Source organism: Helianthus annuus, chromosome 9 (genome assembly GCF_002127325.2).
Source record: "Helianthus annuus cultivar XRQ/B chromosome 9, HanXRQr2.0-SUNRISE, whole genome shotgun sequence".
Lineage (NCBI taxonomy): Eukaryota > Viridiplantae > Streptophyta > Magnoliopsida > Asterales > Asteraceae > Helianthus > Helianthus annuus.
Genome location: NC_035441.2, coordinates 88,102,617 through 88,116,717, shown reverse-complemented (window position 1 = coordinate 88,116,717; position 14,101 = coordinate 88,102,617). Strand labels below are relative to the sequence as shown.

Here is a 14,101-nt window from a genome sequence, read left to right as displayed (position 1 = left end):
TATCATAAGAGTTAAGTATCACAAAGTTTCACATAGTGTATGGACTAAGCTTGTCAAAAGTTAAAAATTCAGGGACGCAGGGCGTTACACCTAGCAACCCCTGTCCACGATAGGTGCTGAGTCCAAACTATAGTACTATCGTTGCTAGAAGCGGAATAGTGTAACACCGTACAAGCATAGTAACAAGCATTCATAGATCACGTATAACATGCGGGAGCGGTTAGCGTTCATAAAGTGTTTGCTTTGTGTATTGCGTTTTGATATAGAATGTATGTAACACCCATAAATGTGTTAAAAGAAAATGGGTTCGAGTATACTCACAGTGCGTGTTTAGCTAATTAACACAGTCTGTATTGGATTGAAGGGAGCGCATTGATTTAGCCTGTGTACAGAAGCATAAGTCGTTGAGCAGAGCGTTGAACAGTGCGTGAACAGAATGTCGGATGGTAGAGTGTTCGAAAGGTGATCCGAACGAATGGGTATAACCCATCCGAGTGGATGGTCATCCGGATGGATGGTCATCCGAGCGGATGACCATTCAAATGTATGGTTATTCGAATGAGATGTGTTTGTCTGTAAAATTGTTAAAGTTCGAAGTTCAGTAAAAAACGTTCTAAATATTGGAAATTAAAAGGGAAAGGTCACCCCAACGGATGGTCATCCGGTCGGATGGCCTTCCGAGTGGATGGCCATTCGAGTGGGTGATCTATAGTTTGAAGTTTTTGTAAAATTTTCCAAGTAAAAGTTTGAAGTTTAACGGAGACGGCGTGACGACGTGTCAAACAACGGAAACACACCAAGTCCAGCTCATTCGGTCGAATGGTCTCAGCCCATTCGATCAGACTCACTGTTCTTGTTGGAATTTCATGTTCGACCCGTTAATCGGTCCATCTCTCCGGCGGAAATCCGTTTTCAAGCCGGCTCTCGGCTAAGGAACGAGTCGAGAGTCTGATTGAGTCCAGATTCCATCAGTTTTGAGTAGAAAAGTGAAGAAAAGTCGAAAACAATTGAAAAGTGTTGAAACCTTGTTGAGATTAAGTTAAAAAGTGTGAAATCCTTTAGATCTAGAACCATTCCCGATCAAATGGTGTCCCACAACAGTTTGCCTAAGCAAAAAGAGTGAAAACCACCTTCAAGAGGTCAGAATCAGTGATTTCAGGGAAAAAGTTAGTGTTTGTGTGTGATTTTGATGAAGAAGATGATGTAGAAGTGTTTAGAGATGAAGATTGTACAAGATTTGAGAAGAGAAGCTTACAAAATGGCATTGATTCGCGATTAGGAGTGACTGAGAGCGTGTGAACGGATGGAAGTGTCAACTCAGAGAATGAGGGCTGTACGGCAGTATTTATAGTGGAGGTGCGAAGGTTTAAGTCGGTGCGCGATGTGGTGTTTGGTCGGATGGCCATACGGACGGATGGTTATCCGAGCGGATGGTCATCCGGTCGGATGCCCATTCGATCGGATGTCCATTCGGACAACCGAGTTGTGTTTGTTAGTTTTCCAACTTTCGTTTCGTGTGTTAAGTGTTGCATTGCGTTTAGTCGAGTTGCGAGTGAGCGTTTGAGCGTATAAGCGTTGCGTTGATAACCACATAACATTTAAATAAATAATCACACAAAATCACACATAACATAAGTAAATCCGCATTTCGAGTCTGCGTTGAGTTTGCGTTGTGATAGCGTTTAGTCTAAACAAGCGATGTAACATGCGATATAATGCATTAAGTAGTAAGCGTTGTAAACGCCGTTTACATGCGATAACCGCGTTTTGAATAAGCGTTTTAAAATGCGTATTGAAAATATAGTTTAACCCTTTTACGTTAATCGAAATCTCGGGAGTACAAGCAATTAAGAAAGAAATGACATCGATGGGTAACGATCCGAAAAGTCGGGTTATTACACCGCCCATCTTAGCCAATGAGAAACGGGAACTATTTCCTCTCATAGGAAAATGTAAATATAGGAAATTTTGAACTGGGGGTAAAATCGTAACATACCCGGGCCAATGAAGGAGTGCCATGCAGCAGCCTGACACTATTCCCTGACACACATTTAAAAAAAAATTAAAACGATGACGATATTGTAATTTTTAACCCGGAGCAAAATCGTAACTTTGAACATGGGGCAAATTCGTAATTTTAAACGGGGGTAAACTCATAAATACCCGAACCAATGGGGAATTGCCAGACAGCAGCCTGACACTATTCCTCACATTAGTAATGCCACTACATGCCATTGGGTGGCCGCCCATCTTAGCCAATGAGAAACGGGAACTATTCCCTCTTGTAGGAAAATGTAAATGTAAATGTAAATGTAAATGTACGGAAATATATTTTTTTAATTGTAGCCCGGCCCCTAGGCCCAAGTCAACCAAAACCAATCCAACCTACATGACAACTAAACGATAAACGACCAAAATTCTAATTGAAACGATGGTCTTTAAAATCCACCGAATTTTTGGTTTCGGTTTGGTTTGGGCCTGAAACCAACCCAGCTGACCATACACAACTCTAGTTTAAATAATTTTTCTCAGTTTACCCACTTTATTCTACTTCTTAATCGTTTTATATAAAAAAACCGGAAACATAGATATAATTATTTCACACGTTTATTTAATCATCAAATTTAAATAGTTTTTTGTAAAATTTCAATGTTTGGTACTAATAGTTTTTTGTTGCAAAATCAAGTATTAATGTTCCATTTGTTACAATGTTGAGTACTAAGAAATCTTGTCACAATGTTGAGTACTAAACTAACTAGGTTTTTTTTCGTGTCGCCGCGTTGCGGCTACTTAAATTGAATTACTGCAAACAATAGGAGGATTCAACCCGAACACTGTAGCTGGGGAGATCGGATGTATCGACGGAACCTGCCACGTGGGTGTTTGGCTTGGTGCTATGACACATCATAAGAAAAACCATCAGAAAAACCATCTGTAGATAGATATAAAGATTCTACAAACTGCTTTAATTTTGATACATTGAAAAAAACAATTAGCAATCCAACGACATACAACATATAAATCCTAATGAAAACCACTGCCTTTAGAATCAAATCAATTATATAAATCTGAATGTGTACCACTGCCTTTAGAATCAAATCAATTTACTGGATGAATGCAGAACATTAAGGATAAAACCTCAAAAGTTAAATAAAAATAACCAAAAAAATAATTTAATTAATATAATAACTTGAAGCCTTTAACTAAAACGATTTCAAAAATTTAGAGTCAAATTAAAAACACACACACTCAAATTGTGAATCATGTAAACCCAATCTGACCCATCCAAAGATATACATAATTTTTACCTGAACTTGTGTTGACATTTGGGACTTTAGCCAATCCATCCAACTTGTAGTATTTGTACTCTTTGAAGTATTTCACTGTGAAAAAACAATACAACACTCTTTAACTTTTTTTTTTCGTTCCGAGTCTTGGAACTCGGCATGCTTTCTAGCTAGCAAGGTCCAACCAAGTGTCGGGCACATGCTCAGTAGCCAAATCAACTGATACTTTGTTATGGATATCAAATTCATATTTTTTAAGTGTATGATACTTTGTTTTGGATATTAAATTCATAGTTTTTAAGTGTATCATAGTGCCACGTGTACATCACAAGCATGAAAATGAGCGAGAGTGCTATGAGGACCCATGCCCCTTCTAGAAACTTGAGAAGAAAAGCCGAAAAGTACAGTGCTTCAATCATCCTAAAAAACACCACAAAAGCGATTGCAAGAATAACATTTTGGTGCCAGTGTAAGACGAAAATAAGAGACATCAAGCAAGTAGTAACCAACATGATCGTTATACCCGTCAAACCTGATCACGATATAGTGAAATCAATTAAAGGTATATTAGGCATTTAACAAACTGTTTAATTTTTTTCTTAAAACACCATACCTGAAGCATTACCCATGTGTTTGGTATCTCTAAATCTGATGATAACGGCTAAGCATAAGGTCATGAAGATCCAGTTGATCTCACATCAGCTAAATATAGATCATTAATAATCCTCTTTTTCTATTATGAATAAATAATACAAAGGAAAATTGATAACTACATCTTAACCATTATGCTGCATCTAGACTATCGAATAAAGGTGATAAAAGGTCAGGTATGAGCTAATACTAATACAATTTATTTGAGATTGACTTCTTAAAAATAAATATAGACTTTAAAATTCATTAAGTTAAAGATAAATGATACAGTATTCTATATCAAAAAAGCCCACGACCACAAACACTCCGTCGTCACCATCCATAGCCTGCCACCATCGCCACTGACAACTGTCGTCTTGGAACCCTAAAGGGTTCGATGAGCAAAACGGTAAGGCAAACAAGATGACACCAAATGGAGGCGGCAACGGATCTGGACGACCGTTGATTATAAACAGCACCTCAAGTTCAAGTTGATTGTTAACATTAGGCAAGCATTGGTATTTGAAGCCCGGGTTAGACCAATATTACCACTTTCTATCAGTTTCCAAACTAAATGAGTCTAACTAATAAAAAGTAAAAGATGAACCACAGTACCTAACCACGGTCCCCTTTCCATAGTAATCATCCAAAGCCCATCGATATATCAATTGATTTAAACTGAACCAACATGCCAAAGAATCATCTATGCTTGAATGTGCTAACATATGAAACATATAAAATTAACACAATTTCAAACTTCAATTGGGGGTATAATGTTAGAAAATTTTGAACAAAGTGAGCACAAATCAAGCAGTTATTAAACAAATTTGAGTTAAAATCAAATGAAAAGATTAACTACCATCCAGAATTTCAAATTCAAAATTTGAAAGGGATACACTAATAAAATTTATAAGCCAGATCTTGTCTTGAGCCAGCTGCGGATGAAGATGCGACACGACTAATAAAATTAATTCAGATTAACACAAAAATGCATCAAATTTAAAACTAAAGCATTAGGAATAATACATAAAATCTACAACAAAAATATTTGAAAACTTCAGTTTCATAGAAATGCATAAAAAGTATATTTGGCCTAACACCACAGTGCCCTCTCTAAACATCTCAAAATACCACTGGTAACAGTCATTGCCGTTTACCGATTCCGGCACAAACATTAACATCTACGCTTACGGAAAGTAAGGATTTTAAAAGTTTACCTCGTCAATGATACTCGTCGCATTATATTTGTGTCATCTTCGCCACTCACCGTTACAACCACCGTCGTTCACCGGATTTTGGTCGGAGGTCTAGAATAACCCTAAACAACTTGCACCATTAGAATAGAGATCGATTTAAGTAATTATGAGACATGCGATCGAATCGAGGCTTACCGGAATATTGTCTGGATCTAGACCGGAAAACACCTCGCCGGAATACCAAGCCTTCAAACGGCAGTCGTCACTCCTCTGTCAAAACCTGAACACTTCCACCGTTTTACATCAACCCAAATCGCTACCACCACTGGGCTCGCGGGACCGTCGGTTATGGTCGTTGCCAGGACCAACAGCCGGAACCCTAGAGCCAGCACCTCTCTTTGTCCAAAACCCTTTCTTATGCTCGGGCTTTCTTCTTATACCCATATCGTCGCTCTGGTTGCTCACCACCACAAATCATCATCTCCCGCTCATGTACTTTGTCTTTCCCGTGATGAATGCCACCAAGGTTTTGATCGGAAAAGCGACAATGTTTGTGGTGTTCGAAGGCCTGCTGTGTGTGTCTTGAGAGAGGGTTTTGAAGGAGAGAGACAGGCTGTAACGTTTTACCTCTCTCCTCTGGTAGACCTAAATGGCAAAAAAAAAATTGTTAAAAGAGGGATGGTTAGAGTCGAACCCAAGTTCATCAGGATACAGAGAGAGATAACTAACCAGTTTACTAATGACAAATATATTTCATTAAGCCAACATAAATGATATATATACACAGTATTGGAAGTGTTGTAGGTTACTATTCATAAGCTTCTGTTTTTAATATATATATAATTATTGATAATTTAAATTTTATTTATATTTATATTTATATATTTATATACTAGGTTATAACCCGTGGTACCCACGGGCTGCTCTATTTTTAAGGATATTAATATTTTATTAATTTTATTACAATGGTCCGTTTTATAAAATTTGTGGGGATATATATAATATTAGTCAATGTTAATCGTATATAATAGATCAATACAAACAACGTGATTTATGAATGGTAACAATTACCATATAATTACTAATACTAAGAAGAAAAAAGATATATATTATTTAGATAATAACTGAGAACCAAGTAGCATTGATTTGAAAATGAGAACCAACGCAAACAATACTTTTAATATTGATTTGAACGACACTTTTACTTGTCATCATCGTAAACTTGATAGACAGTACGTTGGCCATTCTCAATTATCACCACCTCCTCAGTAACGTTTGCATTTGTCTGACTTAATTGTTGATCATCAAACGTATAGAGTTCAATGAGTTGATTCGACCACAATTCCAACAAAACAGACGAAGTAATAAAGGAACCTTGTTCTTGTAGCATTTCCTAAAAAAATAGATTATAGAAACATGAAATTAATAGCAAAAAGAGTTGTTAACAAAACTAATAGTATTGTCAAGTAAAGAGTATAAAACAATAAAATATTACCACACATAACAACGACGTTTGAAAGCAAATTCAGAACATGAAATATTCCCCGGGTAGGAAAATTTAAATTACAATCAAAGGCAACAATAATATATGGGTTCAATAGTCATCAACACACCCTTAAATCTTTTTATGAATATTTATGTTGAGAAATGATATGTTTTTTTATTTTTTGAAAAAAAAAAATACATTTAAACATGAACCTTGAAATAAAAGAAACGTTCCGTTACTTATGTAGATATTAAATTACATTAAAATAAAAAATGTAGCTCCTAATCATGAATTTCTCAACTGATTCGTTTACATATAAAAATTATTCTAAGGTTCTTAATACACGATATTTTTCTAAGCAAAATAAAGATACCTTGGATTCATGTACAACCAAGAAAAACAATGAGAAATTTTGTTTTTTTAGTTTTGGTAATGATAAGCAAAAAATAACAGTAACACAATCAGCTACCTCTAATTGTTTGTCCAACGTAATGATGTATGTTGTTGTATAGGCTGTCACTTGGCAATTGTGATTTGTGGTCAACAAATTGTTAACTTGTTACAATTTTGGGTTTGCAAAAGCCTTTTAATCAATGTATCACATATTTGAATGACCCAAATTGTACTTAGGCTTTTACAAATCCATATTGTTAACTTGTTACAATTTTTGAATGACTGCAAGCTATACTTTGTTTATTATTTGGAAAGGTGATGGATGCTTGAAAGGAAAATTATTGATAAAAAATCATGGCTATGTGTTAGGGCTTAACGTTATAAATAGCGTGTTTGAGTGTTAAACATCGCCCCGATGAGACGTTGAGCCCTTAAGTGTAAGGGTGATAACCGGTATAAGTCAAATAACATATAACATATTTAAATAAATTACATTTGACTTCGATTAGTCGAAAAACTCGGTTGTGAAGAGTAAGATTAGGGCTAAACGGTTTAACTTAAGGCTTTTTCCTACACCTGTAAAATCGTATTTTCACACCCCTACATGTATACGGCCCGTATAGTGTTATACGGGGCGTATAACTGATTATTGCACAAAAAAATGTCAGAGATTTTTTTTGTTTCTATGTATACATTATAGGACCCCTATAATATTATATGACCCGTATAGAATGTTATACTACCTAATATTTCTCAATTTATACGAGTCGTATAATATTATACAACCCAATATTTGTCATGTCCGAATATTATGTACGAATCATATAAAGTTATACGACCCGTATTCAGGGTGTGAAATTAAGATTTTAGGGTGAGATGGGTGATCACCTTATGAGGAGGGGTAAATTCCCACCAAAGCCAATCAAAGCAGGCCATGCCAACTTCCATCTCCATTCCCTATTTTACACTCAATCATAAGAGGTGACTCACCTAAATAATTTTTCCTTTAAAAAAAGAAAATACCATGGTTGGTTAAAAGGGAGTGGGGCCCAACATTAACCCATCTCTCTCCTCTTCCCTCTTCGATGACTACTCACTGCTTAAACTCAATCACCACAGTTACCCAAGTGTTGGCGGTGGTGTTATCGCGAGATAAACTTACTCAACCACCCCACCTCACTCTAGGGATGAGCATTTGGTACTGTGTACCGGTACCGTACCATGGTTCGGTACCGATACTCATTTTCCCCGTTTTTCAGTACCAGTATATTCGGTACGGTACCTATTTTCCCTGTTCGATTTGGAACCAAACAGGTACCATGCTCCTCCTTGCTCCACCCACCCACCCGGCACACCCTTCGTGTGTGGCCGCACGTGTCGTCTTGTTGAAAAGCACCGTGTCACGTGCACATGTCTTCATCACAGGGGAAAAAGGAATGGCATTTTAGAGAATATTGAGAAAGACGATCCCTTTATTACTCCAAACCAATTATATTATATTATAAACAAATACCCATAAAAATATCTACAACTGAGCTTCTCAGATTTCTTCCGTTTCGTTCACTTTAATCATGAATTGCCTTCAAAATCTCCCAAGGTTTGTTTCAATTTCCGCTAATTTCAGTCATAATTCATCAAATAATCACAATAATTGTGTACACATTTCATCATTTTCGATTTCAGATCATGTAATTCGATTATGTCTTCGCGAAAGTTCAAATTCCAATCGGCAAGTCATACATGTTTTGTTAAATTGGCGGTAATCTCATTTTAGCAATCATTTCTGCGGATTATACTGTTAATGTATGCTTATTGCTGTTGATTTGGATGTAACTGTAAGTTTTGTGTGTTTAGATGAATCATCGAGAGAAGCGGTTGATGAATGCTACTGCTTTTCGCCAGATTTGTTTGATGCAGGTTAGCTCGTTTAGTATACTTGGATTTGAACTTGTTCATTGGTACTTATTGATTATTGATTGGATTTGAATTGTTATTCATTGTTTATGGTGTTTTTTTTTTTTTTTTTTTTTTTTTTTTTTTTTTTTTTTGTGGTGTATGTTTGAAACGACTACTATTTGTCTCTTAGTGGAAGGACTTGGGTTCAATCCTAAGCAAGGGTGAGTTGTTTGTAAATATAGGAGTTTGAGAGAGTAACGTTAGCATTCAAAAAAAATATGTAATGCCATCATGACAGTTTCATCAAGGTTATAAATGATCAGATGAAAATATAGCCAATTAAAAGATGCCACGTGGACTTGTAAATAGTAAATGGTGTGATTTTGGCCTTGAAAATCCATAATTGCGCCGTTTTGTCCTTTTTTTGAACGACAAATTTCTTTTAATCTCTGTCGTCTTTGCCAGTGGACCACCACCACCCCATTGGTGTCGTTTTGTCCTTTGAACTAGTAAAAGATGAGGCAACCTTGCAACCAATCACGGCAGACCTGAACCAAAAACGGTGCGGTGTTGGGCTAGAAATGCAAAATGGTGCGGGGAATATTGTTTAACTATTGAGATTCTGACGCCTAAGCTTTAAAAGTGTCTTTTTTTTCTTTGGTGTCTAACCATTCATTCACTTTTAAAAAGTCGATCAAAATGACTTTTTATTTGAACGGCCAAAATGACTATCTATGAAAAAAAAAAATTGCTCAAAATGACCAAATTAATTTCAAAGCCTAAGTATCATTTGTCACTTGGAACTGAACGTGACTCAGTAATTAAACCTTAAAAATATCAATGGTTGAAGTGATTGTATTAACTTTTAGAAAGAACTGTAATTGCTAAAGTGCATGCAGATCTTTAGTGCAAAGATATAAATTTTAGCGAACATTATTTAATATAACCTAATTATATGCTTTTGGTTATGCAGGCAACACCTAGTTCAACATCCGGTGTCAGCACGGAAGATACAAAAGAGAGTGAAGAGAAATCTGACATTTATAGTAATAACATGACTGAAGCAATGGGGGCTGGTTAGTCACTTCATAATAATGATTTGTACAAATATATCTTTCACTAATAATTTGTCACTAATATGTTGATTTCAGTCTTGACGTATAGGCATGAACTTGGAATGAACTACAATTTTATTACTCCGGATTTGATCGTCGGGTCATGTCTGCAGGTAAATTTCCTTTCTCCAAGACTTAGATGTGATACTAAGCCGGGCAAAAGGGGTGGGTCTCAACAGGTTCGTGTCGCATTGAAACTAAGGGTGTGAATTTCTGTCACGCCCCCAATACACGACACGAACCTAACACGAAATTCACGGGTTTGGGTTTAGTCTAAAGGGGTTCGGGTAAGTTTCAAGTTGAACCTGCGAACCCGTTTGGCCAAATGGGTCAGGTTCGGGTGTACCTGTCGGGTTGACCCATTTATATTATATTATATACTTTTACAATATGTTTTATGTCATAAATTAAATTGGGTGTGTATTTTATGCTATAATTATTACTTAAAAAGAGAAATTGAGATAAGATTTTGTAATTTAAATGTAATTGTATTGTATGCATTTGTGTTTTTTGAGTAAATTTAATTTTAATATATTAATTTGTGGAAAAAAAATTAAAAAATAAGTATATTCGGGTTGAACGGGTCGTGTTTGGGTCAACCTGCGAATATTCGGGTTCATATGTATGACACGATTTTCGGGTTTGGGTTCATCTAAAGCTTTTGGGTTCGGGTCGGGTTGAACTAGCCAACCTACAAACACGACCCGTTTAAAACACCTAATTGAAACTGACTTGTTTCACCCAAATGACAGACTCCTGCAGACGTTGACAAGCTTCGGAGTATTGGGGTAAAAACCATTTATTGCTTGCAACAGAATTCAGATCTTGAGTATCCAAAAGCACTTGCTATATAATTATCTTTTTATGAAGCAAATAATTAGCTGGCTTTTTCTTACATCAATTTATTATGTGTATATGGTACATACTAGTAAACGTTAAACGCACAGCTAGAGAGGGACATATTTTATTTTCCCTTTACTTGTATTCCAGATATTTTAGTGTGGACATTGAAGCTATTCGCGAGTATGCTAGCACTTTCGATGACATTGAACACTTACGCGCAGAAATAAGGTTGGATATGATTTGAATTAAAATCTGTTTTACTCTTTGGTATCATTTCCGTGACGCTTCAGACATCGTCAGTTCATAGGAGAAAATATATGACATAAAGAGTGTTTGGAATATATACTGATGTCAGCTGTGTATGGAGCAGGGACTTTGATGCATTTGATTTGAGGCTAAGGCTTCCGTGTGTTGTGAGCAAACTGCATAAAGCCATCAACCGAAATGGCGGAATAGCTTATATACATTGTACAGCTGGGCTTGGAAGAGCTCCTGGAACTGCGGTATGCCTACGAACATCTTAACTTCTTCTTGACTTCTCTCTCTGGGTGTTTTTCTGTATATAATTAGGTCAATTTCATATGTTCCTCTTTGCATAATGTCATATTTGCGTAACCAACAAAAATAAATATCATATAGTATTTAAAATTTCATATTTACCCTTTTCATTAGGTACAAATTATAATATGATCAATATATCTTACACTCATAATTATCCCTATTATAATAAATAGGGTAATGATCATTTCAGAACCATAAATATTTACAGAACTCGCAGAACTCCTAATAAACAATCTTTTTATTTATATATTCTTATGTTTAGGATAATTTTATCATTTATTATGTGTATTCTTATGATTACATACATGTTAAGAGTAACTTTATCATTTTTTATATGTAATTTTATAATTACACATATGTAAACTACTTTTAACATGTATGTAATCAAAGAAATACATATAATAGATGATAAAAAGATCTTAAATACAAAACAATATATATAAAATGATTGTTTATTAGGAGTTCTGAAAGTTCTGTAGTTATTTAGAGTTCTAAAATGAACCCAACCCATAATAAATATACATATTCTAGGTCATATTCACTCGCAACGCTTTTAAAGCATACTATATCATGGGAATATTACTAATGTGATTTCTATGATTTACAGTTGGCATACATGTTCTGGGTTCAAGATTATAAACTGAATGATGCACTCACTTTGCTACTGGTGAATCTATTTATCATTTCATTAAGTTCTCATGATTAACTGTGTATACATCATTAGATTGTAACTCCCTATCCTTTCTGTGCAGAGTAAGCGTTCTTGTTTTCCCAAAATGGATGCTATAAAAAGTGCCACGGTCGATATTGTGAGTCATTCAAGCTCTTATTTCATGAAGGATTCAGTTCTATCTAATTTTTCTGCTTTGTGACATTCTTGTGCTCTTGTGTGGCGTACTTTTTGATTATTTGATCGTACTTTCATTCTAGCACTGTGTTACATTGTTAATCGATTGATCTTGAAGCGAACCGTTTTTCCAGCTTACAGGCCTAAAAAGGAAACCTGTGACGTTGACATGGAAGGGCGCTGAATGTTCTTCCGTCGAAATATCTGGACTTGATATTGGGTGGGGTCAGGTAACTTATAGTCTTGTTATGGTTTCAGTTATCTCATGTAAAGATATTTCATTATTAGTGTACAAAACATCTGCTTAACTGTATTAACCGCTAACACTATGGGTTTGTTGCAGAGAATTCCACTGAAATATATTGAGAGTCAAGGCTCGTGGACTCTTCATAGAGATCTGCCGGTAATATTTCTACTTAGAAAAGAATTGAGTTTTATAATATTATTTAGCTTTTGAGCTTTTTCAAATGGGCATAAAGCTCTGTCTCATTCCTGTTATTTATATACATATATAACAGGAAGGGCGTTACGAGTACAAATACATCGTCGATGGTGAATGGGTGACCAATAAACATGAACTGTTAACTCCGGTCGATGACAAAGGGAACATCAACAACTACCTCCAGGTATGATTCACTTTCGGTAATGATCGATCACATTCTCCAAATAATCTATTGATGATGAAGCCAACTGTTTACTGATGATAAAGGTAAGTGATGATGATCCAGAGAGCTTAAGCACTGCATTGTGGGAGAGATTGCTTAGTGATGATTTTGATCTAACAACCGATGAGCGACAAGTCGTAAAGCAGTTCCTTGACGACTGCCCAGATGCTGAGTAACTGTATTCCAAACCCAAAAGGATACAACGCTTTTGGCGGCATGCACAACTGTTTATCTGTAGATGCCAATGCTAGAGGTTGAAGTACAAGTTTTAATGCTAGCAGGTGGGTTAATTGGTAATGTAGCAATACTTGTTACACGTAATAAACATATGTTACAACCAGTATGGAAATGTTTATTTATTCAATAAATGCTATAGTGGTGTTAGCCTGTTAGGAAATGTTTATTAGGATCAATATACGTCAGTCACAGAAAAAAAATGAAAAACTCATTTTCATTGTCTTTATTTTTAATGAAAATGGTAAAGGTAGCTGTTACTATGTTAGGGCTGGGCCATGTTTCTGTTTGAGTTTAAAAAGGGTAGATGCACGGTACCCTTGACTGCGGAAGTGATCCCACATCCCAAGCTAGTGACCCGACAACGCTGCCTGGCGGTGAATACCTTGCCAACTCGAGGGGAACGAAGAGCTTGGGGCTACCAGGTTTCGAACCCGCGACCTCAAGGGCCCTCGGGCCGGTTTTAAACGGGGTTCGGTGTGAGTTTTAAAGATACTGTATTACAGAATTATGAATTGTGTTGGGATTGACGATTTCGAGCCGGTTGGTTGAATATTTTTAACATATATATTTTTCCTCATGTTACAAACATCAACCATCATTCGCACACGCTTAGAATCGTGTAACTTGGACATGGCCTTATAACCCATTTATCTAAATGTATCAAACGAGTTAATAGGTGGTGTGTGAACATGTTAATGGGGTTGGCTTGTTGTAAAGAATAATGGGTTAAAAGATCACGGTTTGTTTACTGTTCATAAAACGATTCTTTCCATGTCATGTTGAAAACTGACACCTCTGGTTATGATGACACTTGAAATACTTGGAATAAGCAAAAAGAAACACGAAGTTGGTAGATCTTACATATGAACGAAGGCAACACAAACTATGTGTGCATGGGTTATCAAGGTGTAGGTTAAAGGAAGTCTCGACTTGTCGTGTACATTG

The 14,101-nt window shown here is 36.1% G+C and overlaps 1 protein-coding gene and 1 long non-coding RNA gene across 3 annotated transcripts; one reads left to right on the top strand and one right to left on the bottom strand.

Annotated features, from left to right (window-relative positions):
• Window positions 1-1,688: 1,688 nt before the first annotated feature.
• LOC110877739 lies at window positions 1,689-5,824 on the bottom strand. 2 transcript variants are annotated; one of them, XR_004868321.1, is made up of 4 exons: window positions 5,309-5,824; window positions 3,901-5,235; window positions 3,309-3,819; window positions 1,689-2,894 (listed from the first exon to the last, which is right to left on the bottom strand). It is a non-coding gene; the product is annotated as an uncharacterized LOC110877739 (long non-coding RNA). The 2 variants fall into 2 exon arrangements; XR_004868320.1 differs by having other exon boundaries at window positions 3,309-5,235.
• Window positions 5,825-8,422: 2,598 nt separating this feature from the next.
• Window positions 8,423-13,376, top strand: LOC110877738 (phosphoglucan phosphatase DSP4, amyloplastic). The gene is made up of 14 exons (XM_022125935.2): window positions 8,423-8,589; window positions 8,676-8,751; window positions 8,847-8,909; window positions 9,862-9,964; window positions 10,040-10,116; window positions 10,756-10,832; window positions 10,994-11,074; window positions 11,217-11,349; window positions 12,015-12,074; window positions 12,160-12,216; window positions 12,389-12,484; window positions 12,598-12,657; window positions 12,773-12,880; window positions 12,964-13,376. Exons 1-14 carry the CDS (start codon window positions 8,564-8,566, stop codon window positions 13,093-13,095), a joined length of 1,149 nt encoding a protein of 382 aa, XP_021981627.1. The 5' UTR covers window positions 8,423-8,563; the 3' UTR covers window positions 13,096-13,376.
• The last annotated feature ends 725 nt before the right edge of the window (window positions 13,377-14,101 follow it).

Excerpts from the sequence above, each read along its gene's own strand:
- LOC110877738 (XM_022125935.2), top strand. The coding sequence starts at position 8,564 with ATGAATTGCCTTCAAAATCTCCCAAG. Across the intron at positions 11,075-11,216 it reads CACTTACGCGCAGAAATAAG|GGACTTTGATGCATTTGATT; the intron begins GTTGGATATGAT and ends TGTATGGAGCAG. Across the intron at positions 12,658-12,772 it reads CTCTTCATAGAGATCTGCCG|GAAGGGCGTTACGAGTACAA; the intron begins GTAATATTTCTA and ends CATATATAACAG.